This window comes from Leucopleurus acutus (genome assembly GCF_964270905.1).
Source record: "Leucopleurus acutus genome assembly, chromosome: 9".
NCBI lineage: Eukaryota > Metazoa > Chordata > Mammalia > Artiodactyla > Delphinidae > Leucopleurus > Leucopleurus acutus.
Window position 1 is genome coordinate 88395533 of NC_139144.1, and position 27296 is coordinate 88422828.

The 27296-nt window shown below is 52.5% G+C and overlaps 1 protein-coding gene across 5 annotated transcripts in view; it reads right to left on the reverse strand.

Moving 5' to 3' along the window:
- PLXNA4 (plexin A4) overlaps nucleotides 1-27296 on the reverse strand; it is a 606963-nt gene that overhangs the window by 59692 nt on the left and 519975 nt on the right. For all 5 annotated transcript variants that reach the window (XM_082846558.1, XM_082846557.1, XM_082846560.1 and 2 more), the window contains 5 exons: nucleotides 24972-25086; nucleotides 13685-13885; nucleotides 8392-8488; nucleotides 7814-8004; nucleotides 3750-3901 (listed from right to left, as the gene is read on the reverse strand). In XM_082846558.1, coding sequence (XP_082702684.1) covers nucleotides 3750-3901; nucleotides 7814-8004; nucleotides 8392-8488; nucleotides 13685-13885; nucleotides 24972-25086 — 756 coding nt within the window. The remainder of the gene's footprint in view (nucleotides 1-3749; nucleotides 3902-7813; nucleotides 8005-8391; nucleotides 8489-13684; nucleotides 13886-24971; nucleotides 25087-27296) is intronic.

Sequence of the window (27296 nt, forward strand, 5' to 3'; positions counted from 1 at the left end):
CAGCCGGGCGCCTGGCAGGGGAGGGGGTTTTCATGCCGGGGGAGGGGAAAGGGTGGGGGAGAGTCATAAATTCTCCCCTTTAAAAAAATTTTTATTGTTTCACTAACAAAATTGGTTCATACCCTTTGAAAGCAAGACAGTATCAAAATGTGACAGTAAAATAAAGTGTGCCTTTCTTCACTAATCTCTCTCAAAACCTTGGTGTATAAATCCTTGCAGACCTTTCTCTAGACCTATGCCAATATATAATATATATAATCTCCATTTTATAAATGAAGAACTGAGGCATGGAAAAGTTTGGCAACTTGCCCAAATATATAGATTTGCCCATATATCCACACGTGTGTATATATATTTATGTCTGATATTATGCACGCATATAAACATAAATGTGTATATATACACGTACAGTTATATACAAACGTGCATATGTAAAGAAACATATACATGATCTTAAAAATAAAAGTGGAACTTAACCACCCATTATTTTTAACGCCTGCCTTTTTACTCAACAAAACAGCATGGACTTTCCCTCAGGCCACAGTACACACAGCCTCATGGTATTTCATAAGAGGCCTGTGTCATCATTTATTTAACCAGCCTCCTACTGTTACACATTTAACTTACCCTGATTTTTCTCCTACTGCAAATAACCCCGCAAAATGAACCAGCCTACACACCTCCTTAAGCATTGCATATTTATTAAAATAGATTTCTGAGAAGGATTATTTGTGCTTTTTTTTTTTTTTTTTTTTTTTTTTTTGCGGTACGCGGGCCTCTCACTGTTGTGGCCTCTCCCGTTCGTTGCGGAGCACAGGCTCCGGACGCGCAGCCTCAGCGGCCATGGCTCACGGGCCCAGCCGCTCCGCGGCATGTGGGATCTTCCCGGACCGGGGCACGAACCCGTGTCCCCTGCATCGGCAGGTGGACTCTCGACCACTGCGCCACCAGGGAAGCCCTTGTGCTTTTAATGTTTGATAGTAGTGGGAAATAATGGTCCAGAAGGTCTGTCCCAATTTTTACTTCCATCAATAGCAAGTGAGTGAGATTACTTCACTCTTTGTCCAACACTAGATATTATCAGTCCTTTAAAATTTTTCTAATATAATAGGAAAAAAGAGATCTCAATTTCATTTTTATTCCCCTGATTACTGGTGAGGTTGCATGTATTGTGTGTGTGTGTGTGTGTGTGTGCTTAAATCTTAGACAGCCTTCCCTGTGACTTGTCTGATGCCCTCTCTTTATTTCGCGGATGGATTATCTTTTTGTAGGAGCTTCTGAATTAGGAGAATTAACTTTTCTCCATAATAAATATTGAAATTATTTTCTCTCAGTCGATCACTTGTTTTTCAACTTGGTTTATAAAGTCTTTTGCCACTTGAAAGTTTAAAACTATCTGTGTGGTTCAATTGCTCGTTCTTTTACTTTATGGCTTCCGGGTTCTGGGTGAGAGTCTAGCAAAAATCTATGCTTTTCTGTTCAGATAACGTAATTAATACATGTTCAGTTTTTAAAAGTACATAAAAGCACTTGTCATACCTACACTCCACTCCCACCCCAACTGCATCACCCAGAAGTATCCATTGTCAACATACTGGTGTACGTGTCTCCAGTCTTGCCTTCCTTTTACAAAATTTATAAACTCTGTGTTCTGCTTGGTAAGATGTGTTCTCACTTTATATACCTTGAGTATATGCCTGGTCATGATTCTTCTACATATCACATTTAATGGTTGTGTAGTTTACTGTCCTATGTATAGACAATAATTTATTAAATTAATTCATTCCCTATTTTTAGATATACAAATTGCTTCCACATTTTCACTGTTACAAATAAGGCCAAAATAAGCATTCTTGCAAATAAATATTTGTGCATTCTGTTTATTTAGGGAAAGTTCTAGAAGTATTATTCCCAGGCTAAAGATGTTTGACCTGCATTTCCAAACTGCCTTCCAGGAAGGTCGTCCCAATTTACCCTCCCGACATGAATGTATGAATGTGCTATTTCTTATGCCTCTCATCAGCACTGGGTGGGCATTAACTTTGAAAAATTGTTCCCCATTTCATTGGTTACTACTGATGTTAAACATTTTTTTAATATGACTTGATTCTTTGTCTGTCCTGTGAATTGCACATTCATGATGCTCTCTGCTAATTTTGTGATAGTAGCCTTTTACCTATATCTTTTATCTAACCTCTTTAAATGTTAAGAAAAAGCATACTGTAACAGGCCATAACAATACTCTCAGTTTATCACTCATATTTTTACTTCACACACAGGGTTTCTGGTGCACAAGTTTTGTCTCACGTACTCAAATCTAATCTTTTCCTTTATAATTTTTTCTTTTGCAGTTATACCTGGAACATCTTCCCTTTCTTGAAATCAAATAAATTCTCACCTGCATTTTCTTCTAACCCTTTCACGTTTTCATTTTTTACCCTTAACTCTTTAATCCATCTGGAATTTACCTTGGTGTATAATGGGAAATAAGAATCTGATATGGTACCTTTACCAGGGGGTGAAACTGTACCACTTATTGAATGAGCTTTGCTTTCCTTGCTGATTTGAAATGTCATCTTTATCACATACTAACAGATTCTTTTTCTGGTGTTCTATCTTATTAAGTATCACGATATTTAATCATGTGGCTTTATAATATTTTTTACATTTTATATTTATATCTGGCTATACAAGTCCAGAGCAGGGCGTTTTAAAGTTCCCCAAATCACAATATATCCGTAGCAGCCCGCTTTGGTTTTGTTCTAGGAAGGACAAAAAGTTGAAGGAGCCACAGAAAGGTCTTTGGGTAAGTAAGTGATGATGGACCAGGATGGGTCCTACCAAGCCTGGAGCCTTCAATCATCTTATCTACTCTCAGTGTTTTGGGAAGAACCGGACGGAAATCAAGGAGGAATTGAGGATGGCAGAACTGATGGTTCCAGAATCACAAAATCTGGGTAAGACTCAACCAGCACAAGCATAAACGCACTCACCTACCTAAGTGAGACCTTGCAAAGAGTCAATAACTTATGCACACGGGGCCAAGTGGTAAGGTTTCACTCCGGGAGGGGCAGCAAAGAGGGTGGAGAATATAGATTCTATTGCGCTGGTGAATATTTATTTCATGCTTGTGTTTGCTGGGCTGGAAAATTGTATTTACTTATTTACAAGGCGCTACATGGCTCACAGACCTTCCCTGCCATGTAGGTTAGAGGTCAAGGTCACTCGTTGAATGGCCCTCTCCGTGGACCAGCAGACTTTGCTGGAGAAAAACAATCCAAGTCCCCACAGGCCTGAGAGTGGGTGTGAAGGTTCATTCTCAGCCTCCACAGAGGGGAGCACAGGATTAGCTTCTTCCGTAATTGGGGGAGGACGGGAGTGGGGAGTTAGGGACAGCGCAGGGCGCTAGGGCAAGGAGCTGGACTCACACGTCTGCAGATTTTGCTTTGGCTTTGTCTTGTCCCCACTCAACCTCACACCTCAAGGAGGTAATGATCACTTTCCCCTTTTCTCCCAGCCATCTCCCCTTCCCCTTTCTAGACTTCCCCCAATACGGCAGCTAGCTAGTTCGGGGGCTGGGGAGTTGCAGGAGTCCCCCACACCCTAGCACGTGAGGGACGCTCTCCTTTTCTGTCCATAAGTTCTAAGACCATCTATTGTTGGTCGGGGAAGGTAAGTCAACATCAGCCGTCTATTTATATGGACTTCTCTTCCCTGCTCCTCCCATGTCTCGGACGGCCTCCACTTACTGTTCCGCAGGGATGTAGCCATCTACCAAAGGGCTGCACTCCACGCCGGCCACCTTCACATGGGAGGCGATGTCCCGGAATTCCAGGCCCAGGTTCTCCCCTCGGATGGTGACCTTGGTGCCCCCTTCCCGGGGGCCTGTCACTGGGATTATCTAGAAGGAGGAAGCACAGTAATCAGACACCAAGACAGCGCGATCCCCCACTGCTGATGGGGCAAGGGAGAGGCTGCTGGCTCTTTCCTATCTCCATCCCATTCCCTGAGTTGAGTCCAAGTCCACGAGGGCACCCAGGTCTGGGACTGTCAACGGGCAGGAGCTTCTGGTAGAATAGTCTGTGCCTGTGTATGGTTTTAGGAGCAGGGTTCAAAGCCCCTTGTTCCTCCTCGCATTTCACAGAAGAGAGAGAACGTGATCTGCAGTGTTACTGGGTAATTCACAGAAAATCGGGATTAAAGCCTTCCAGCATATGCTCGTGTTGGTTCCACTCTCAGTGAAAATGAACAAGCCTCCTATCGACCCACACAGCCCTCCACACGATGGCATCCACCCATCTTTCAAGAGCCTTGTCGAAAGTCACTTCCCCATCACCAGATGTTCTCTCTGTTTCTCTCCACTGAGACTTCAGGACACCTTCTTTGTGCTCTTTTCACAGTAACGTTTGTGTCGGATTCCCCACCCTGCCGCCCCCCCCACCCCACCTCTTCAGATCCTGATTCCCTGAGAGCAGGGATGGTGGTGCCTCCTTTCCCTGTGTGAGCTTTCCAGTGATGGCACCGTATTTTATTTCTTGAGTTGTAATTGTACTGAAAACCCCAACGATCCAAGCATCTTCCTGGTGTTAGAAAAGCCTTCCTCGCTGCCCCTCTGCCTTCATTGTTTGGCTTGGTTTGTCTGGGTTTAATTTAGACTTTACCCTCATACACTTGCCCAAAACGACTGGCTTTCCCTCCGAAGACATCACTGTTGATGCTAAGAACCCATGACTGGAATGTTAGGATTCAACCACCAAGGGCCTGCTTTGAGGTGGCGGCTCAAAGTTCACGTGATCTAATTATAACCTCCCACAGCAGTGACCTTAGTGGCAGAAGACATTCCATGCCAGCCTCTCCTGGCATTTCACAGACCAGAGAAGGGCCCATTTCCTGTTCCTGGTGTCTCTGAACATCAGCACCTGGATCTCGGCCAACGTCAATGGGATCACAATAGGAGAAGCCCAGGTAGGCTACCTCTTAATATTTCCGACTCTCTCCATCCCCCCAGGGTCACAAGTGGGCGGTTCCAACCTGGGGGGAGGGGGGAGGGTGGCGAAGGGAGTGACAGCTTTGCCGAGCCTTGTAGGCTATTCGCCTACAAAGCTCAAGATACTTCCTGCTTCTCACATACGCAGGTGTGCACATCTGTGAGTGTGAGGGTTCATGAGTGTGTGGGTTTGCACATGCACGTTCCCACTGCAGTGGGAAAAAAAATAGGTTCTTTGGAGACACAGGCTTGTTTCTGTGTGAGGGAGATAGACAGATGGGGGGGGGGGGGTGGGCAGCGGGAGCCCCTGTCCTTCCCAGATGCCTGCCCAACTAGTCCCCAAAGCGCCACTGGCACCTGGCAGCAGCATCTGCATATTTCAGCCCTGGCTTGTCGTCCTGAAAACGAAGTTTTATCTCTGGCCCAGTCCATGGTTCTCCAGGATCCCTGGAGGGCTGCTGCCAGTACGGAGCCAGTAAATAGCGTCCGTCGCAGGGAGGTTTGTTTAATTTGCCATCTCCTCCCTGTGATGTTTTTGGTCTCAGGCCAAGAAGAAAGCCAGTCCCACTGTTTTCACCAGACACACCATTAGCGGTCCTGAGAGGCAGCCCCCTGGGGGATGGCTTCTTGCTACGGGGCTCTGAGGGTGGGGGCCGGCAGGAAAGGAGGGGGGCCCTCGTTCAGATGTGGCGCCAGAGGCATCCACCTGCTCTACTTTTCCAGATAATTCTGTAGGTAAAATACGTAAGTATCTTTCCCCAGTTTGAGAATCACTGTTGAGATTCCTACCCATGCAGGAGACTGAAGTCGGGGCTGAATGAAGCTCTCGGCACCTGGAAAACCAGGCATGTGGAGCGTGAAGGTGCCAAAGCCGGGGGCACACCTAGAGGGCCGCGCCCGAGAGGCTGCTTTGCCGGAGGGAGCTGCTTACTCAGAGTCAAGCTCCTTCCTGATTTTACACATCCCCGGTGCTCATGCAGCATTTGTGAGGGAGGGTCGAGGGAATGTATGGGAGTGTTTGCCTTTGTGGTGGCGGAGGACGGCAATCCAGTAACCAAGAGACTCGGCCTTCAGGGGCCCTTGATTTACGCTTTGGTCAGAGTAAATCTGAGCATGGGTCTTTTCATGTGGGAAAGGGTGATGATAACCTTGGCCTTGGCAGGCATCGTGGGTTGAACCGTGTCCCCCTAAATCCGTATGTTCAAGTCCTAAACCCCAGCACCTCAGAATTGTGACCTTCTTTGGAGAAAGGGTCTTTATAGAGGGAGTCAAGTCAAAATGGGGTCATTCAGGTGGGCCCTAATCCAATAGGACTGATGTCCTCATAAAAAGAGGAAATTTGCAGAGACACACATGGCAGGAAGTCAATATGAAGAGGCACAGGAAGAAGACAGCCACCTACAAGCCAAGGAGAGAGGCCCGGAACGGACCCTTGCCTCACAGCCATTAGAAGGAACCGACCCTGCGACACCTTGATCTCGACTTCCAGCCTCCAGAACCGAGAGACCATACATTTCTGTTGTTTACCGCCCTTCACTGCAGCAGCCCTAGGAAACCACACAGCAGGTTGTTGTGAGGCCGGATGAAGTGAGGGATATGAGGCTATTTCACAAACTCTGAAGCACCACACAAACGTTCGGCCTGTGATTGTGCCCGCCGTTGTAAGGGTACCAGATACGGGTGTTTGTGAAAGTGCACAGAGCTGGATGCCCAGCGTCCCCTCACCACGGACGGATGGACTGAGCTTCCATCTCATCTTCTCTGTCCCCCCGTGGCATTATCATCAGCAGCAACCATGGCAAAGAGGCACTGAGCACCTGCAATGAGCGAAGTGCTGGGCCCCAGGTGCAGACGTGTCAGACACCGTCCTGTAGCTGAGACACGCACGTCTTTCCCTTATTTTATGAGCGGAGCAAGGGATTCCAGCCCGGGTGCGGGGGACCTTAGAGGGTCTTCGTGCCGGGAGTGTGGAGGTGAAGACACCAGGGCAGCGATGGGCTTAGACACGGGATTTAAAAATGATTTGAACAGTGTCAGTGATCAACGAGGAGGCGGAGGGTGATGAGACCCCCACGGGCTGGGCACGCAGCCAGCCATCTTGCATGGGTTCGCTCATGGAATCCCTGTCACTCCCCCGTGAGGTGGGCGCTTCGACCCAGGGCACGGGTGAGCAAGCTGAGGCCTGGAGATGGAGATGAAGTAGTCGCAGGGGACCCAACAATTACTTGGGATTAGCAAGTGGAGCTGGGATTCAAACGCTGTTCTCTGTGATCCCCCGTCTGCCCCGCCCCTCACGGCTCCGCGTTCCACGGCCCGCGTCCCTCTGTGCCCCTGAACTGTGCTCCTGGTCCGTTCCTGCCACTTCACAGCTTCGGTCTGCTTCGTGTGAGTCCCGAGGCCTCTCCGCTTTGACCTGCTCCACCTCTCCGGGGCTGGGCTCCACGCCCTTGACCCCAGGCAGCCTCCACCCACAGGCTGACTGCTTAATGAGGCCGCAGCCGATGGAGCTTCATGGCCTCGCCACCAGGACTCTTGGAGACAAGGAAGGGGTGTCAAGGACCGTGAGTCCTCTCGGACGCGGCTCACATGGAGACTCCATAGGACAGTCGAACCCTCTCTGCTCTCGACCTCCCTTGATGAGGGGAGGGCCTCTGAGCCAAGCCTGAAGCTGCTACGGATTTGCAGGGAAATGAGGATGCCCGCAGCCAGCTGGGCGCCTGGTGGACACAGGGGTGACTGACACCATGCCAGCCATGGCTCCCAGGCCCCGCCCGTGGCAGGACAGGGCTCAGCGGCCCAGAGCGGGCCCAGCGGACCACGGCTCACCTCTGTGATGCGGGGGTTCGTGCACTTGCTGTTGGTGCCCGACAGCTCCAGCCAGTGGCTCTCGTGGATGGGGCAGTGCTGCCGGAGGGTACACTGGCCCTGGCCCTGGCACCAGCCGCATTCGAAGTCCGGGTCCGCCTTGAGGCACAGCCCGCAGCTCTCACGCATGGCGCCGCACTTGTAGAGGTGAACTGTGGGCAAAGGGCAAGGGGGGCTTGGAGGTGGGGGCAGGGGGCTGGGAGGGGCCCGGGAGTGCGGACCAGGAGGGCAGTGCTGGCCTGGATGATGGGACATGAGGCAGCCTTGTCCCCTCCGCCCTCCGGATGCAGGGAAAGCCTGAGCAGAGGGTCGTGGCTGGGCGGTGGAGCCTCCCTCAGTCTCCGGGGCCCCCTCCAGCCCGCGCTGCTCCCTCCACTGTACTCCCAGCAGCCGTCGCCCTGCGCCGAGCAGTCACAGAGCAGCGAGGGCGCTGGGGAGGCGCGGAGAGCGGGCTTGGCTTGGGTGGGGGACGGAATGGCACTGCCCACCGATGGGAGCTGCTCCCCCCTCCCCAGCCTGCCCGGGCCCTCCTTCCGCACCTTTGTTCTGAGCTGGGTTATCAATGTTGAAGTGCCCGTTCCACACGACTGTCAGCTTCACCGGCAGGTTGTTGATCTCCATCCCTTCGTAGGAATACTGCAGCCAGGACCGGAAGGAAAGGAGAAAGCTGGGTCACAGAGATTTCTGGGGTGGGGGTGGGGGGCAATGTTCGGCCTGGTGTCCGCAAGAGTGCACGGGGTCAAAGGCAGGCCGAGACTGTGCGTGCATGTGTGTGTAAGCACACATAAGCATGGGTGGGCAGGGTGGGGACGTGCATCTCAGGGGACCAGACCAGGGGGTCAAGAAGCTAAGGCGGGGAGATGCCAGGCCTGGGGGGACACCCATTTGGAATGTGGGTTCACAGAGCAGATTTGAGCAAGTGGCTTGGCCATCTTCTGCGGAGGCCTGTTCCTGCCAGCTGGGCTCTCCCCGGGAAGTTAGTGAGAGAGGGGCCTGCTCCCGCCCTGGCTGCCCAGGGGAACCTGCCAGTCCTCGACGCGATTTGGGAGCTTTAATTTCTAGGACGTGTTCAGGGGAGGTGGGTGCTTTACCAGAGACCTGGCCAAGCCTGATTTGCAGGCAGGGAGAGTGGCTGCAGAGGGGAAGCAATGGAGGAGCTGCACTCTTCAGGGGATGAGTGGCTGAGGGTTAACAGAGGGTTAACAGAGAAGAGGACTGCGTGAGAGCTCAGAGGTGAGGCGGGAAATCCTGAGGTCACCCTACGGCACAAACCTGGGAATCTGGGTCAGGTCTCCAAAGGCTCTAAGACAGAGCAGGGGCCCCAGCTCCACAGCTGCCCATGGTGGGGCGGCAGGGAGCTGCCTCTAGGCCTCTGGGCCCCGCTTCCCTACCGGGCTCTCCTCTAATGTTCCACCCAGCTGGGTCCATCCCACGGGGCTGCGGTGCTAAGGTGGGGAGGGGGGGAAGTGGGAGGTACCTCTCAGGCAGCCCCCCGTATGCCCGCCCCCGTCCGCCTTCTGCAGCAGGCATTCTCTATCCCCGGGGAAGGAGGGCAGGCAGCAGGAGCTTGGAACCTGCCCTGGGCAGCTTTTCCAATCCCTACCTGATGATTTTCTCATTATTCCACTAGATTCTGCCCACCACAGGGGGTGGGATGGAGGATCAGAGCTGAGACAGGTTTTCTGCAGAGGAGGGGCTGAGGATGGGCGATTTGTTGGAAGAGTTCAGTCCAGGAGACTTGGTCTGAAGTTGTGTTTGCAGAGCCAGTGGGCTCTTTTAACGCAGAGTTTAAGTTTGGTGGGGCTGGGCCGTGGGGATGCTCGTGGCTGTTGTGTCAGGCCACTGATGCCCCCTCCTTCACTGAGGGGAGGGCAGCACAGAAACTCGGGAATGCACCAGCTGTGGAGGGTCTCAGGGCCTCTGCCTCTGTAGCTTATCCGTAGGGCTTCTAAAGGAGATGTTATCATCTTAACCTGGGAACCTGCCCTATATTCCTGAGTGACAGAACGTGCTCCATGATGAGCATGCTGTGACGCTGCCCTCCTACAGAAACGTAAGTAGGGTGTGTGTCCAGCCTTCTTCGGGCTCTAACCTAGCACGCCAGAAGTTCTCACTAACTCCCTGGTGATGACGCCCAGGCCAGGGAGCCACATGTGGTGCCTGTCCCACAATGGCGGTGGTTTGCCTTGTACCATCCACACTCTCGTATAATCTCCCTCGAGACTGATGACATCTGGGCCAAGGCCAGGGTTCGGGCTGAGCCATAGAATAAGCGAAGCTCCCTAGCCCTGCAGAAACAACACTGGAGAATTTGTTTTGATCATCCCATAACTCAGCTGGAGACTCAGAAGCTTTTTGCCACGAAGCCCACTAGCCAACTCCCCAGAGATTTAAGTTGTTCGCGTCTGGGTGGGTCGTTCCAAGTCGTCGTGAGTTTTCTCAAAAAAAAACCTCTTCCCCTCTCATGGTGGTCTATGGACCACCTTCATCAGAGTCATGGGGGTGGGGCTGGGGATGAGGCCTACTAAATGCAGATTCCAAGGCCCCACCCAGACCTGCCAAACTAGAATCTCTGGAGACAGGAGCATTTCCAGTTAGGTACTCTGAGTCTGGTGCTGTGAAAGTTAGAGAATCGCTGCTCCTTGCCAGCTGCTAGCAGCAGGGAGACAGAGGACGGCCAAGGGGGAAGTGTGTAGGGGGTGGGGTGGGGGGAGAACCCTTTCCAGACGCCCCTTCCCATTTCCTCCTCTAGCCAAGCTCCACTGCCCCCATCCTTCCCGTCCCCTTCCTCCAAGGTCCCAGTGGGGGAAAGGTGGCAGGGGCCAGTGTCAGGCTGCTCCGACCTCTGGGAGGGATGCTGGTGGTGCCTAAATCGGCATCGAAGCCAGGCTCCTGCCTCTCAGGCCTGGGTCTGTCCAGGACCCAAAGTGGAAGCAGCAGGCAGCAACCAGGGGCGTGTTGGTCGAAGATCAAGAGAACCTTCAGGCCCCTCTCAGGAAGGACCTGAGATCCCCCCAAGATCAAGGCAAGACATACTGCCCACGTATGCATGGGAGCGTCTGCGTGCATGAACGTCTTTGCATGCGTACACGAACGTCTTCCCACGCGTGCTGAAGTGAGAAGAGGTCTGTGCACATCCGTAGGATCTATGCATTCAGATGTGCGTGTGCATGTGAGCACACACGGGCACACACGTGTACTGCCGTGTAGGGGCTCCGCAGTGACCGGCTGTGTGAATGTGGGCAGAGGATCCGAATCTCAGACTCCCCACATGTAAAGTGGGAATTACACGTAGTGCGTACCTCACGGGATTGTTGGGAGGGTTCAAGATAACCATCCGATGCTCTGGGCACAGTGCCTGCGGCAGAGAATGAGCACCCAAATATTATCGTGTATTTGAATCTATGTGTGTGCACTTGGGGATGCTGTGCAAAAATACGCCTGTGCTCCCCGTGTTTCTGTTTATGTGGAATAATAACAGCAGCACTTATTGAGTGTTTCTGCGCCAGACACTCGGTACACATGGAGATGGACGCACATGAGAACACTTATGTGTTCAGATGTGCGTGTGTGTGCACGCATTTTCTTTCTGAAGGAAAAATAAAAAAGGCTTTAAGGATCAAATATGCTGGGCATTGCTTCCTCTTTCTCCTCATTCCTGAGATCTCAGTTCTAAAATATTACAGAAATCATTAACCCCGGTGTTGCCCACCAACCCCTTGACCTCCCCCCTCTAGGGAGGTCACGCTCCTTCCTGGAGATGCCCTCTCTCCCCCTTGACCTGCATCCTGCAGGGGGAGGGGCGGACTGCTGGGGACCCTGGACCACTGGCTCACATCCCCCACCACTCCCCACCTCTGCTCCACTTAGCATTTATATAGCCCTCTATGATCAGTGGGCAGTTGATCCGCACAAAGCCCGGAGCTGGGGGAAGAGTGTTTCAGGCTCCTATGGGCCAGGAGGTTAAGCGTCTCAGTCAAGGTCTGGCTCATCGTGGCCCAGCTCTTGGACGACGTTGCTCATCACCTGGGGAAAGAGTGAACCCCAGTTTCCCTACTTTCTAGAGCAAAGAGAAGACCTCCGTATAATTTGGACGTTCTTCCCTCCAACCATTCCCTTGTCTGAGATTTTTTGCTGCAAAGTTCTATCATTCTATCACCAACGTAAGACACCAGTGTATGCTGTGTCCATCTCCAGGACCCCAGAGGCTCAGCAGACCCATTCCCAGCTGTGTTCCAGTAAAGCGGGAAGGGGGAAAATTTACCCCCTATCGGTCTCCCTGTCCTTGTTTTGCACGCAGTAAACTGGGGCACGACGAGAAACCATGGGGCCACTGCGGGTCGGTGGAAGATGGGCCTAGAGCCCTAGAGCCTCATGGCTGGCACTGTAGCCGGCCAGCTGTCCCCTGCGGCCCACTGACTCCCGTGATTGCCAGTGACTGAGGGGAGGGACTGGGCACTATTATTAGCAGCACTTGACATCTCCTGGAGCCTCTGTCTAAAGGAGGCCACGAATACCCACAGTTGCTTCTAACCCTCCTCCAACTGCTGCCTGTGAGCTGCCCTGTTCTCTGCCAACAGGCCCCCGAGGGCTACAGTGATTGGCCCAGGGCCTGTCCCCAAATAGTGGGCTGGAAGTGACCTGCCTGTCCACCCAGCCCTGTGTCACCCCATGCAGAATGCTCCTGTGTCTCTCTTTTCCTTCTCTGCTCTCCTCTGAGACCCCCTCTGCCACCAAAAATCAAGGGTGGTGGGGCGGGCTTGATTTCTCACAGGTCGAGAGACCCTGCCACTCACGAACTGTGTGACCTTGGGCGTGTCACTTACCCTCGGGGCAAGGGTGGGTTACCCTGGACGTCAATGGAGACTCAGGGCCAGCTTCAGGGCCCTGCACTCACCCACATGGCCCTTCCTAAGGCCTGCCTGCGTATCTCATTTGTATTGACGTATTTCATTCTTAAAGAAGGTCCCCCAAGGTATGTAACTCTCAGCCCCACAAATCCAATCCTGCCCCTACTCTGGGCCTCCAGTTTCTCCTCTGCACAGCGAAGAAGAATGTGGGTTTCACATCGCTTGAAAACGTTACGAGTCTTTAAGTCTGTTAGTCTCTGAGCATCTGGGTGCACAGCAATAGCCCAGAAAGAGAGAATGAGGGAGAGCAGAGCCGGGGCTGGGAAGGCCACGGGGCCGGCGGGGGAGCTGGCAGGCAGGGGCGCACTGTTAGGGCTCACTGTGGTGACCAGGGATCAGGCGAAGGCTGCTGGCCGCAGGGGGCTGCTGACCCGTTGCTGGTCCAGCATGGACCCAACCTGGATTTCTAAATACTGGGCAGGGTTTGTGCCGATCTACACAGCACAGCCCCGGGGGGCGCCTTCCTGTTCCAAGGCTCCTTTTGCAGGGGCTGGTCTGTCTCAGAAGCCTCGTGTGCTGGGAAACGGCCTCTGTGTGGCTGTACAGGCCGAGGTGCGCCTTTGTGGGCTCACATGAGGCCCCCAGGTCAGCCCAGGTAGGAAGTCAGGACCCAGGGTTTCCAGAGCGGCTCTCAGGAAGGAGGATGGGCACGCCCTGTAAATACATCTGCCCACAAAGAGCGCTCAGCAGCCCCAAGGTGGGCCCCAAAGCCCCTTGCACCGCAGCCCCTGTTGGGTCACCACGACAGGGCCACACCTACAGGCAGACACTTGGTGGACTGGGCCGGGCTAGCAGGGTTAGAGGAAGCAGTTGCCGGGGGGAGCTGAGCGGTTCTGTGGGGGTTCGGGGCAGTCCTGCCGAGCGGAGCTGATCTGACCCTAGGAGAGCGCCCGGCGGGTGGGCACCCGGGGCGGGCACTCACAGAGGTGTTCTGGCACTGCACGCTGGAGCTGTTGAAGCGCAGGGCGGGCACCCTCTGCTCGCTGCCCTGGATGCTGAGGACGCACTCGTACCCGCGCTGCCCCGACTGCGGCTGGGGGAGGTTCTTGGCCTTGAGGGTGATGGGCTTGATCACCTCCACGGGCACCAGGATCTTGTCCACTCGCAGCAGCTGTGGGCAGTCCTGGGGACAGACAGTGAGGCTCAGGTCGGGCTGCGGGAAGCCCCTGGTATCACCCAGATGTTCTCAGACTCCACCCTCCCCAGGACTCCCCACGCACAGCCCTCGGCGCTGCTGCCCACCCCCGACCACCGTGGAGGAGGCAGTGAGACTGAGCCAGCCGGGTCCCGGCATCCTCACCTTGAGGCCCCTCCTCACAGAGCTCGTCCCCTGCCCTCATCAGCTTCTTTTGCAATGCGCTCCAGACCCTCTGGTCCAGACTCCCAGCGGTCCCTCCCCTCTCAGCACCCTCCTCCCCTAGCAGACTGACCCCGCTGGCTGGGCGTCCTGTCCCACTTTGGGCTGAAGACCGCTTTGCCTCAGTTCCAGGCTGCCAAGAGCTGGGACAGAGGTGCCCAAGCGAGCAGCTACACAGTGACACAAGCCCTGGGCCGAGGCTCTGGAATGTGAGTCTGGAAGGGGTGGGAGGACCTTCCATAAGGCATTTGGGAATGTTCTGAAATGAGCCCCAGAGACCTCTGAAATCCAGAAGCTTCTGACTGAGCTCCGGGGATGGCCGGCCCCCAAGAACATGCCCCTCAGAGCAGGTACACTCTGCGTCCCCTCCAGCTGCTCGTCCCCGAGCCAAGGGGGGCCCCTGAACACATTCGGGCATGGAGGAAATGAATCACTGGGCCCCTTTTCGCTGGGGCAATCAGCTCTGTTCAGGGAGGGCTGGGGGGAGAATGGGGTCAAATAAGGAGCACGGTGCTCTGCCCTGCTGGGAGGTGGGAGCTGGTGTGTGGCTGGATTCACAGGAGCTGCATGGACAGGAGTGAGGCCCCGGGCCAGGCAGGTCCCACCAGCCCCAGATTCCTCCCCCTGTGGCACTGTTTGGGGCATGCCCACCAGACAGACGGCTTCTGGGCAGGTAGACGGACAAAAGCATGGCTCACACATCCTTCATGAGGACGCTGCCCCGTGGGCTCACTGCTGACTCTCAGGGGCCCCCCTGACCTCAGCCCTCTTCCCCAGCAAAGTAAGGCAGAAAGGAGGCCAGGGGAAGGGCAGATGGGAGGGGCCCCAGGCAATCAGGCACCCGGCGGCTGTCCCCCCCGGGGTCTGAAAACAAACATGAGCCCCCCGGTCACTGAAAGCTGGAGGGAGAAGAGCTCTAGGGCCGCTGAGCTTCTGACGAGCTGTGGAACCCTGAGCTCACCACGCATCAATCCCCACTTTGAGACTCAGCTACCTCATCTGTCAATTGGGTGGCATCCAAGGCCCCATTCAGCTCTAACCAGTCCTTAGTCCATGATTTGGGCGGTCTCACCTCTGTTCTTCCCGATTACCCTGTAGCCTTGCTTTAGGGAAGCACCCCAGGCCCATTAAAAGAATGCCCTCCTCTCCTCCAGGCTATCCACGCCTTTATCCTGAATGGCTACATGGGGGAGCAGCAGACCCAGCAATTCCACTTCTGAATTTGCATCAAAAAGAGCTGAAAGCAGGGTCTCGAAGAGACACTTGATGCCCATATGCTCAGGGCAGCAGTACTCACACAGCCAAAAGGTGGAAGCGACGGAGGTGCCCTCGCAGATGAATGGATAAGCGAAATGTGATACCTACATGCAATGGAATACGATTCAGCCTCAAGAAGGAATTTAAACACACGCTAAGTCATGGGTGAATCTTGAAAACATTATGCTGAGCCAGTCACTATAGGACAAACACCACAGGACTCCTCTCATAGGAGGTACCCAGGGTAGTCACATTCATAGAGACAGAAGGTAGAAGAGTGGTTTCTGGAGCACGAGAGAAGGGGGAGTTAGGGTTTAACGGGTGCAGAGTTTCAGTTGGGAAAGATGAATAGAGTTTTGGAGATGGATGGTGGTTATGGCTGTACCACAACGTGAATGTATGTACTTATTGCCACTAAACTGTACACATACAACTAGTTAAGATAGTAAATTTTATGATACGTGTATTTCGACGCAGTTTAAAATAAATAAAACAAAGACGAGCAGCAGGGAGGCAGGCCAGCAGGAGGGGGAGGGGACAGAGGACACGGCCTGAACCCTGCCTGTGGCCTTGAGGCTCTAGATCGTGTGGGTCTCCAGGGACCATGAGGTCCCACGTGGAGCGAGGATCTTATAGTTCCATCTCGTGCCCTTGCCTCTGCTGGCATCTCATCCCCCTGCTCCGGCAAGATGAGAACTCGGGACACGTAGAAGAAAAGAGCGATTTTGTGAAAAGGATGAAGCTCGGGCTGGAGAGGGCGATGTGTGATGTTGGGGACTCAGGAGAGAAGACGGATGACAAGTGGGGAGCTGTGAGCCAGAGGGGCCGGGCCAGTCCTGACCCCGCTCTTCCCTCCCGCCGAAGACCTGGCAGCTGTCCCTCTCCTAAAGCATGCACAGCCTGACCTTGCCTCCTGCTACGAGCTGCGTCTAGGGTTGCATTGCGAGTAAGAGCAGAAGAGCTGGGATCTCGCATCCCCAAGTCCCACAGGAAAATACGGCAGCTCAAGAAAGGTACGCTGAGGGTGTCTGAATCTGAGAGTCCTCTGAACCAACCCAAGGGTCCCTTCTACTTTGCAAAGGAGAAACCAAGCCAGGGAGAGGAAAAACATTGGTTCAGTGTCAACAGATGTGCTGGCAGCTGAAGAACTCCCACGCCAACCCGCCATATTTCCTCCTCTTAATGAAAGAGGCAAGTTCCTACTGGCAGTAGGACCACCTTAGGATGGGATGGTGGGCCAGGATTTCCCAGAGAGGAGCTGGGGGCCAGGGGGCTTCGAAACCCTCCTGTGGTGAGCTGGAACCTCGCCTAGGGGCTGGACCGATTCTGGTCCAGGATGGAAGCTAAGCCTCTCTCCTTCCCCCTGTAAGATTCTCACTGAGGCTTGTTATGAGTTCTCTAGTGAGTCCTGATTGCCAGTGGCCCCTTAATGGCCTAGTTTGCATATAAAAAGGTTGGCCACTCGGAGACTAAGTTCATTAATAATAATTGGAGAGGCCCAGGGCTGGGCTGGGCCCATTTTCCTCTGGTGGCGCTGCTGACTGACCCCGGTGTTCCTCCTAATTGAAATGTAAAATGGCAATTTTCCCCTAGACAACAAGGCATAAAGGGACCATTGCCACCGTGCTGCCCCCTCCTCTCACCCCATCTCCGCAGACCCTGCCCAGCCTCATGCTGAGATCCCAGGTACAAAACCACCGCTGGGTCTGATGCTCGCAGGAAATTTCAGAGTGACTTCCACGTTTCTCCATGACTCTGAGGCCCTGTTTCCCAGCACTTCGGCCGTGGTCCTCACCTTTGCGCTTTCTTAACTAGAAAGAATGTGGTCTGGGAATCCCATACGTATAAATGCAAGTCCATCTTCCTCCTGCTAGTTTGAGTCCTGAAAGGACTCTAAACATTGCTCGGCTTCACTACGAACGGGGATTAAAAACTCGTCCTCTACAGGGTCATTTGGGGGAAGTCCGCGAACTACCATGTATAACGCGTCTGGCACAGAGGGAGCAAAGCGCTCAAACGTTTGTTCTTCCCTCGTCCTTCCGCCTTGACTCAGGCTGCACCTGGTCCCTCAGCTACTCCCTTTGCCTACCTCGTTTCCCAAGGATCCGTCTCCCCTGCCCCCGCCTCTGTGTGCTTTTCCATAAACACCCATCAATTCTCACGGTCCAGCCTATCCACCCCTTCGAAGCTTCAGTGCCCAACAATTTCAACAGCTCCGAGTGCCCCAACACAACAGGAATGGCTAGGGAGTTCCCAGTTCTGTTCACTGCTCATCTAATGGCAGTCCCCTCTTCTGGAAGGTTCCACGTGCTCTGAGACAGGACCTTCACCAGCCAGCCACGTGGCCTTGGGCACGTCCCCAAACCCTCTGAGTCTCCTCATCCATAAAATGAAGAGGCTGGTTTGGAATCCACGCATTTTATGGCCCCAATTCTAATAGGAACCCAGTAGATGACCTGGGGCACATCCTCATATAACCTTGCTGAGGCTCAGTTTGCCCATCTTTAAAATGGGGGTAAACAACGCCTGCTAAACTAGCTCAAAGCGTGGTGTTCAAAATATCGACCACTGCATGCTGGAGGAGGTGGGGGTCTTTGCAGGGTACGTTGGTCTCCTGGAAGTGCCATTTACCTACCAGGAGGAGTATTGTAATAACTGGTATATTGTGGCCTGGCATAGTCACACAGGTGGGTATGGCTCTCATAGGTAGTGCGTGATACCGTTATCCTAGCTAACACAATTAACACGGTGCAAGGGGTACACGGTTTCAACGCAGTGCATGTCCCACCACCTCCATCACCTTACACATATTTTGCCACGTGCTATCTTGTTTCATAGCACAACACATATAATCACCACCATGTCCATGAGACAGAAATTAAGCACACCAGTTGTCTCAGTTCCCACAGTGACCGTGAGCAAAACACCCTCACCATCATCTTACTGACTTTTGTCCCTAGATGATGATCTAGCCCCCTTACAGAATTCCTTAAAAACATACTGCCCTTCTCTTTTCAAGGCAGATATTTCTCTGAACAATCATTTGAAAGGGCCAGCTCTTGGAGGGTAGAAAACACCTGCATTTAGCAAGATTATTTGGAGACAAACGCATACAATAAGAACCAGATTCGCTTGGAGTCTGTTTTGCCCGTGGCTATGTTCTGCAGTCCTGAGAATGGGCTGAGGTTGGGGAGAAGGGTGGCTTGAGGTACAAGAAGATCTTTAAATGTCTTGGCTTTCAGAAAGTGGTTCCAGCGGGCTCCAGGTCCATCGTCTAGCCCTGTGCATATTTTGGTTTCCGCTGAAATGCACACAGAAGTAAAGACAGCACCGCTAATTGCAGGGGGAGTATCAACATAGGAGAGCAAAAAAGATGCCTTTCCATCTACCACGTCCAGCATGTCGGTGGCTGCTTTATACAGAGGTTTCATTGCGTATTTAAATAATTGAACACGACACAAAGAATGCTGCCCAGCTGGGAGAGGAAAAGCTGCCTTCAGGGCTGGTGCTTCCTCGGGAGGGGGTGGTGGGTTGTGGATTTACAGTCCCTAGTGTGTTTACAAGATGAGGGCTCTAATTCTCTCAGTTGTTACCGCAAGGCTGGGGGGAGCTGGGTAGGGGCAGCACGGAGGGGCAGCTAAGGGATAAGTAAATTGCAGTTCACCCCTCCCCCCATGTCACCTCAGCCCCCATCAATTCCAAAGACAACTTAGCACTAGCCGCAACCAACCCCCCAAATTTACACTCACCTTCTCAGACCCATGGTGCCCAGTACAAAAATGCAACGCACCATATATTTTCTTTGCTGTTCCCCAAGTTTATGCCATTAACGTGATCTACGATGGGCTGGTTTATGGAGAGAGCAAAGTAATAATACAAAAAGGAAATACCCATAATCTTAAGTGGGGGAAGGGCAGCTGAGATTGATGGAAAGTGCAGTTGAGTGCAGAGATGGCAACCCAGTACTGGAATACCTGTGCACAGGGGTTTGGCTTCGTTTTCTCAAAGGAGGGTGAAGGGCATGGCAAGGGTGCTTTTGTTCCCTCCGGTTGGATCCCAGAGGACGGTAAGAAGGGGAGCTGAATCGCTGACGAGGTGGGCTGGCCTCATCTCCTTCAAGTCCAGTTGGGGATAAATGCCCTTGGCCTGCCCTGTCTCTGGGCATGGGGCTCATTTCAGCAGCTGTCCCGGGGCCCGGACTTCCCCTGCTTTGCCAGCGCTTGAGTCCCAGGGAGCACTGACCTTGGGATCAGCAGATTTCCTGATACCCGTCCTGGCAACAGATTCAACTCAGCGGTATGGGGGTGGTAGGGGATTTGGGGAGAAACGTTCAAGCACAGCTTTGGAAATCAAATAGAATTCATTTTGCCTCTTCTGATCTTACAATTGTTCTCTGGAGTAAACACTCTGGTTGAACTTCAAGAAGAGAGGGGCTGCAGGAACTTCCTCTTTGAGCCTGTATTTAATGCGCCAGATGTGCCTCGGCTTCCTCGCGAAGCCCATCCCGCCTGGAGTCCAGAGAATGCAGCTTCAGCCGCAGCTCACTTTGCTTTTCAGGTTAGATGAGAAATAACAGCAAAATAATCCAGCGAGGATAAATTCTTCTCAGTGGATTGGCTTTTCCGTGGAAGTTCGCCTTTGTTCGCCAAGGATCACTGTTATGAAGTGCGTGGGCCTGATGGGGGGCTCAGGTCACCCAGCAGAGGAGCCTGGGGATTCCAAAGCCACTGGGGGACCAGTGGTCCCTCCCGCCTGGTGCAGGTGAGAGCGTGGCCCTGTTCACGGCTGCCCCGGTGAAAGTCCATTCCAGTGGGAAGCCAGGAGTCTCGGCTGATACTGGGAGAACAGGACTGAAAGGACTCTGTGGTCCCACTTCAGCCTCCCCTCGTCTTTCTCTCCCTCTTCTCTTTGGTACCCGGGATCTGGCAGCAGATCTAAAGACCCAGGGCTGTTATCACAATGTCATCATTAGTTGAAACAAAATCATTCTTTGTAACTGGAATCTAGTGACCATAAACAACATATGTTATTGGGCGTTCTATTTCTAATAATTGTAATTACTCGAGAATACTTGCCATTAATATAATAACAACAGTGATTGACCAGTTCTCTGTTCCAGACCAATAACTTCACCTGAATGCACTCTTTGTTCAGGGGAAAAAAAAGAGGTAATTCAACATGCCTGGTGATAGTCAACAAAGCCAGTGCTGAAACTGGAAGACGCCCGGATGAAAGCCTTCCTAGGGATACAGGATGCTGCTGGGGAGTTGAAGGGCCACCTGGCAGCCTCCCTCTTGGCTAACAAAAGGCCTCTGTCTGCATCCCCACACTCAAAGGTTGAAAGCAAATGAAAACCTAGGGACTTCCAGAGAACCGCTGGGCCTGGGTCTCCCCTTCATTCCCAGGGTGAGTCTGGGTCTGGAAGTCCAGGGGAGCTCCAGGCCTGAGGCTGTGTGAGCCCCCCTATTGGGCAGAACTGGGAGACCTAGGCCATACTTGGACACTCACCCAGTAGGACCACTTCTTGGGCGTGGATTTCTCTTTGGTGCTCTCCAGATTATTTCCACTGATAATTGCAGAACTTCAGCAATCATGTGGACCAATGGTCCCATTTTACACGTCTCTAAATACAGATCTACAGATCTCTTACACACCTTTAAACCTCCCACAATGCCCCGCATATGGGAAATGTTCAAGAAGTGGGTAACGTAGGATGAGAGGTGACCTGTAACAGTGCTACAGAGTATCATGCCATGAATAAGCTCTTCCCCTGGCGTGGAGAGGGGACGCTTGTGCCTGGGGCTTCTACAAAGTCACCTTTCAGAGGTGTAATTTTCTTCGTTACCCCTTATTCCTGTTACCAGCTCTTCCCAGAAACAAAAATATAGACAACAAAGCAACGACATTAAAAAAAGATCATTATATTTCTGTTAGCAGCCGGGGCTTTTTTTTTAAGCTCTGAGGACAATATGACCTTCTTCTGCTGACCTGCAATGGCTGGCCTCAGCCAACAGTCCACAAATATTTATTTACTTCTTTTCCCCTTATCTCCAGGAAGACGCTGCTACAACAACCATCATGAGGTGGTCGACTCTGGCCTCTCCTCTGTGTTATATTCAAAATGGTCCATTATTGAGCTGGGTAGAATGCAGCCTCCAACTGTGGACCAGGAGTACAGCCTTAAGACTTCCTTCTCGGGCTTCCCTGGTGGCGCGGTGGTTGAGAGTCCGCCTGCCGATGCAGGGGACGCAGGTTCGTGCCCTGGTCCAGGAGGATCCCACATGCTGTGGAGCGGCTGGGCCTGTGAGCCATGGCCGCTGAGCCTGCGCGTCTGGAGCCTGTGCTCCGCAACGGGAGAGGCCACAACAGTGAGGGGCCCGCGTACCGCAAAAAAAAAAAAAAAAAAAAAAAAAAAAGACTTCCTTCTCTTAGAATAAATAAGCATCCAAGAAAAAGAGAAGCCGAAGTTAATTCCATTCAGTGAAGTGATACGGGAGGCACGGCGATTCCAAGATACCTGTCACTGTGATGGCTCGCCAGGCTCCCGGGAAAAGGGCTCATGTAAAATGGAAAGAGTTGGCGGTGGGCCACAGCGGTGGGTTTGTCCTTCTTCACGTCCCTCCATCCGTCACGTTCCTCCAGTCTTCTTCCTCTTCTGGGGACCCTGGCACCACACCCTCTGAGGTTCTGTGAATCCCCCGTGACCTCTGCCACCACCAGGTGCACATGGGTGCTGTACCTGGCTTGCAGTCTGGGCACCTGAAGACATTATTCTTTTATGGAGATCCCTGAATTGCACTGGGAAACGTGGTGGGCTATTGTTTTATTCTTTTCTAGGTTTTTTTCCTCTTTCTGAGCAGCAGATGCCAGCTGCTTTTACATATTTAAAAGAAAGAAAGTTGGGACAAGAGGGGCAAACAAGACAGAAAAGGCAGAAATTTGAAAACCTCCTTCAAGGTCATTAAATGATTAGGGCCCTTTGAGATCCACCAGAGAGCTCAATTGTCTCTGTTTTCATTTATTCTCGGGCCTCTCCACACAGGAAATCCCTGCCACATACACCAGCCTGGAAAGCTGGAGAGAGCCTGAGAACCTCTTTGTCTCCACTGCCGTCAAGTTACTTGTAGGTTTCTGAACAACATAAGAAGAGGTGCTTCCTGGGCTCTTAGCCCCTGGTTGGGTGGGTCAACCAGCCCTTCTTCTGCTTCTGACCCTGCACCCCAAGACAAAGGCCCAGGATTGAGGAGAATGGATAGGCTTCTTTTAAATTTCTTTTTTAAAAAATATTTTATTTATTAATTTGTCTGGCTGCGCCAGGTCTTAGTTGGGGCACGCGGGATCTTTCAGTTGCGCGTGTGGGCTCTTAGGATCTTTCAGTTGCGCACGTGGGCTCTCAGTTGCAGCATGCTTGCAGGATCTAGCTCCCCAACCAGGGACTGAACCCAGGCCCCCTGCACTGGCGGCGTGAAGTCTCAACTGCTGGACCACCAGGGAAGTCCCGAGAATGTACAGCCTTTCATCAGGGTCTTCATGCCAAGGTGTGCCCCTTGGCTGTCAGACCCCTGTCTGTCCTATTAGCTTTAGCTCCACTTTGTCTTAGTTAAAAAAAAAAGAAGCAGAGAATTGACACATTAAAAATTAGATTCACATTCCTACTTAAAGCCAAGACATAACCCCTTTTCTCCCTTTCCCTATGAAGGGATAATCTAGGTCTGGGTCTCTTTTTCGGATTACGAATCCAGAGCAGCCGTTCCCAGCCATAGACAGACCCCATCGCAGAGGCAGAGGGCCTGTGTCTAGAGACTTCCATAGCCTCTTCTTGTTCTGGTCTGAAACCTACAAGTGACTTGATGGGAGCAGAAAGAAAGAGGTTCTCAGGCTCTCTCCAGCTTTCCAGGCTGGTGTATCTAGCAGGGATTTCCTGTGTGGAGAGGCCCAGGAATAAAAGGAAAGCAGAGACACCTGAGGGATCTGGTGGATTTCAAAGGCTCCTAATCATTTAATTACCTTCAATGAGGTTCTCAAATTTCTGCTTTTTCTGTCTTTTTTGCCCCTCTTGTCCCCCCTACCCAACTGGGAGCGTTCTTTCCCCTTGACAACCTCACCATTCCTTGTCTTTCCCTCCGCAAAGGATTGCTCTGCCCATTCTACCCCGAGAACTCCTGCTCAGCCACCAGCGCTTGGGAAAGTGGGATCCGGCGCTGGAAATTTCTCATCGCCAGACACACTTCAGTCTTTTCCTGGGGGAGGAGAACTCAACGCAGCAGATGCTGGTGGTGAGGTGTCCTTCGCTCCTCCCTTTCAGAGACAAGACAGCTTCCCTCCTGCCATTAAGGGTTTGGCCTAAGTTAGGGTTCCTAGTGGGGTGGGAGTCTGGGGGTGGGCCTCTCTGTTCTCACCATGCCCCATCCAGTCCCCCTAACAGCCCTTATGCTTTCTGCACCTGGACAGTTCCCTGCTCTCACAGCTATGGCTTTGCCACATGCTCATGGCACCTGTGGGGCTGTGTGAAGGGGGCTGGAAGGTACACCCAAGACTTGGGGGTAGGAGAGATGTTGGAGTCTGAGTCCAGCGTTGGCTGAGAGAGTGCCCTGTCCTTGCATTCAGTGGGGTCTAACCAACACGATACAGATATAGATATAGATATAGATATAGATAGATCACCTCTCTATCTTCCTATTCTCAGCAACAGCATTCTAAACCACTCTGTTCAGAACTACTGGCCCAACGGTTGGAGTCACACAAGCACCATAATGTTTGAACAACAGCAGACTTTTCCAAAATGTGTTTACACCCATTATCCTTGAGGCCTTTGCCCACAAACTTACAATCTCAGAGAGGAAACAACATAGGCATAGAGTATTTCTATTATGGTGATGAAGAGTTTTCAAGGATAAGACTAAAGATCAGGACGGAACAGAAACAGTGTCTTAGCCACGGAGCCCGACTCTGTGTCAGTGATTTGCAGACTGGTCTGTGCAGCAGAACTGCACAGTGCTGACCGCAGCCCCGAGGGGTCACCCAGCTGCTGGAGAGGGAGATTTTGCCTCTCTGACAAGGTCCCAGGTGATGAAGACGCTGCTGCTGTTGATCTGGGGACCACACTTTGAAAACCACCCTCAGGTTAGTGGCCACCCTCTCATTCTTATCTTTCTCTCCCTTTTACTCAACTTGACTTCTTTGATCTCAGTTCTGCTCTGTCGACAGTGCTCTGAGGGACCGCTGAGCAGTCTGTACACAGTCCTTCTGTGTACTTACAATTATTTCTAGGACACACACACACACACACACACACACACACACACACACCCCTCTCTGGGATTGTTCTGGAACTCACCTGGTGTGTAGAGGGTCCTGCTGGACGGAGTGACCTGGAATGCACCTCTGTCTGGTAACTGAACCCCCAGGACTGACCCAGAGCTCAGAGCTTTGCTTGTTTACTGCTTTCGTGAAGCGGTCCCTTAAGAGTCGGGGCTGGGGAGCAAGGGGGTGGTCCTGCGGGATTTGCCTTTGTTTTCTCTTCTTAAGGGAAGACCTGCCTGCGTGTCCCACGCTCACGGCAAGCAGCACTCACGGCTCTGGCTGCGGGACCTACCTCAGGCAGCCTCACCCGGCCTTCCTGGAAGGAGCAAGTCTTGGGGTCATGGGTGCAGACATGCCGGTATTTACACCAGTGGCAGCGGTATGGGCTCTCCACGCAGGACAGGCACCTGGGCACAGAGGAGGAAGAGGCACACATCAGAGAACCTGCATGAACCCAAAGCAGAAAGCCCAGGACTCTAGGGCCGAGCAAAACACGTTTTCATAGTAGTAGAAACCACCTTCAAACACTCAGGAAGAGGAGATCTTGGAAAAATCCATCCCTTTTCTCTCCAAGTCCTCAGGAAGCCAAGAGTCTCTGGCCTCCGCCTTCACTCAGGCAGCTGACAACCCCGACCCCCCAAGAGCCTCATCAACCACCTCCATTTTTATAGGACGGCGCCCTCCTTTGCTGAATCGGGAAACAATGAAGTCTGGAGTAGAGGGGCTCATCCAGAGAACCCGTAAGAGTTAGGACTAATGGTGAAATTGACTTTTAATTCAAATGGACTCCAGGGCCTCTGCTGACAAGGACCCACATGCACACACCTTTGCAGAGGAAAGTCTTGAGGCTACCCCCTCAGTGTGATGGGCAGAGTTGGCAACCCTACGTCCATTCACCATTCCCAGGAAACACAGGCAACTTTATAAAAGCTACTTCCTGTTTCAAACCCAACATGGTTCCCTTCTTCCAAAGGGTCGAACCCAAGTGCCTTGCCATCCAGGCCAAGGCCTCTGTGGTGTCTAGATCCACTGTCCCCACGTGTGTCTGGAGCTTCAGCCAAGAACAGGCCAGGCTCTCCCCATGCTGTCCTTCTACCTGGAGTAACATTTCCTCTACCTCATCACCTCCTCTTCCTTCTTTGACCAACGGAGAGTTGGTCTCATTGGGGCCCTCATCCTATTCACCCTCTTGTTTCTGTCTCTGGAACAGTACTGGTCTTGTTGTATTATATTTTACTTATTCATTGTCCTGTTCATCCACTGGTCCACCGGGCCATGATCCTTGGTGGGTAGAGGTCGTGTCTTTGCATCTTATTAATGTTTGATCCTCCTTGTTTAATGAGTAACACACTGTCGTGCATACAGGATGCTTAAAATCATTTTACGGACTGAATGGAAACTTCAAATATGGTTTCATCTACCTATCCTACTTTCTTAGAGGGGCAAAAGGGGAGTGAGGGATTAGGTCACCACGTGGTAAAGACATGGCAAGCTCTGTGGGAAGAAGCAGGAAGAGAATTCCAATGTCGAAGCAGTTTGGCTGGGAGGACTGGCTGCCTCTTACTTGGGGTGCCCAAGAGAGCCACAGCTCTGGACTCACAGCTGTCATAACCAGACAGAGCCCACCAGCCTAGAGTCCCAAATATCTATGGTTATGTGAACTAGCTTGTCCTATAAGGAGAAGAAAACAGAACATTATATTAAAGCAAGCAAAGCTTTCTGAGATCACGTTCTATGGCTTTCAGACTGTGCTCTATGGAACCCTGGGGGTTCCGTGGAGCTTCTCTGGAGACTGTGAGATGCGTGGGGTTCCTAGACCGAGGGGTTCCAGGTCTCCTCGACCCCCAACCATCTCCTGCTTCCGTCTATTTTGTATATTGGGCTTTCACACCTAATTTTGGTTGAAGAAAGGTTTCTATGGTGAAAGACAGGTTTGTACCTTCTCAGTATTATCCAGGCCCATCACTTTGGAGAGGAAATCATAATACAGTAACAGTAAAATGTACAGTTGCCTAAACAGTCGGCCAGACATGGCTCTAAGCGCTCTCTTTGTAATAGCTCTTCTAGCCCTCGCAGCCATCCTGCGGGCTGAGCAGGGCTGACGAGCAGGCGGCAAGCAGCGATGTCCCAGCCGAGGGGACCGTGCCCTCGCCACGTCAGCTGTTAAATATCTGGGTGACGCCCCAGCAGGAGGACTACTATTTCCTCATTTACAGAAGATACCGGGGCACAGAAGGGTTACTTTTCCTAGCTGGTCTGACTCTAGAGCCCAAGCCTCCGTTGCCCGTGGCTTCCCCTGGGAAGTGGAGGCTTCAGTCAAACAGAGCCAGAGCTGGAGCCGGAGCCAGAGCTAGAAGCCCACCCCAGGCTGAAGCCCGCCTCTGACCGTGGCCAGCCTGAGTCCCGACCCAGCCTGCAGGGGACTGTGCAGAGCTGAGCGTTCATTCAGGTGACTTGTTGGACCACTGCCTGGACACACGTGGGGCCTTCTCTCCCTCCCCAGACCCCTCTTCTCACCTGGGGTGCTGGCCGCTCTGTTCTCCAGGTAATAAGCAGCCCCCTCCTCAACAGATGGTGGAAAGTGAATCACGTCAGCAGACTTACGCCAGAGAAGATG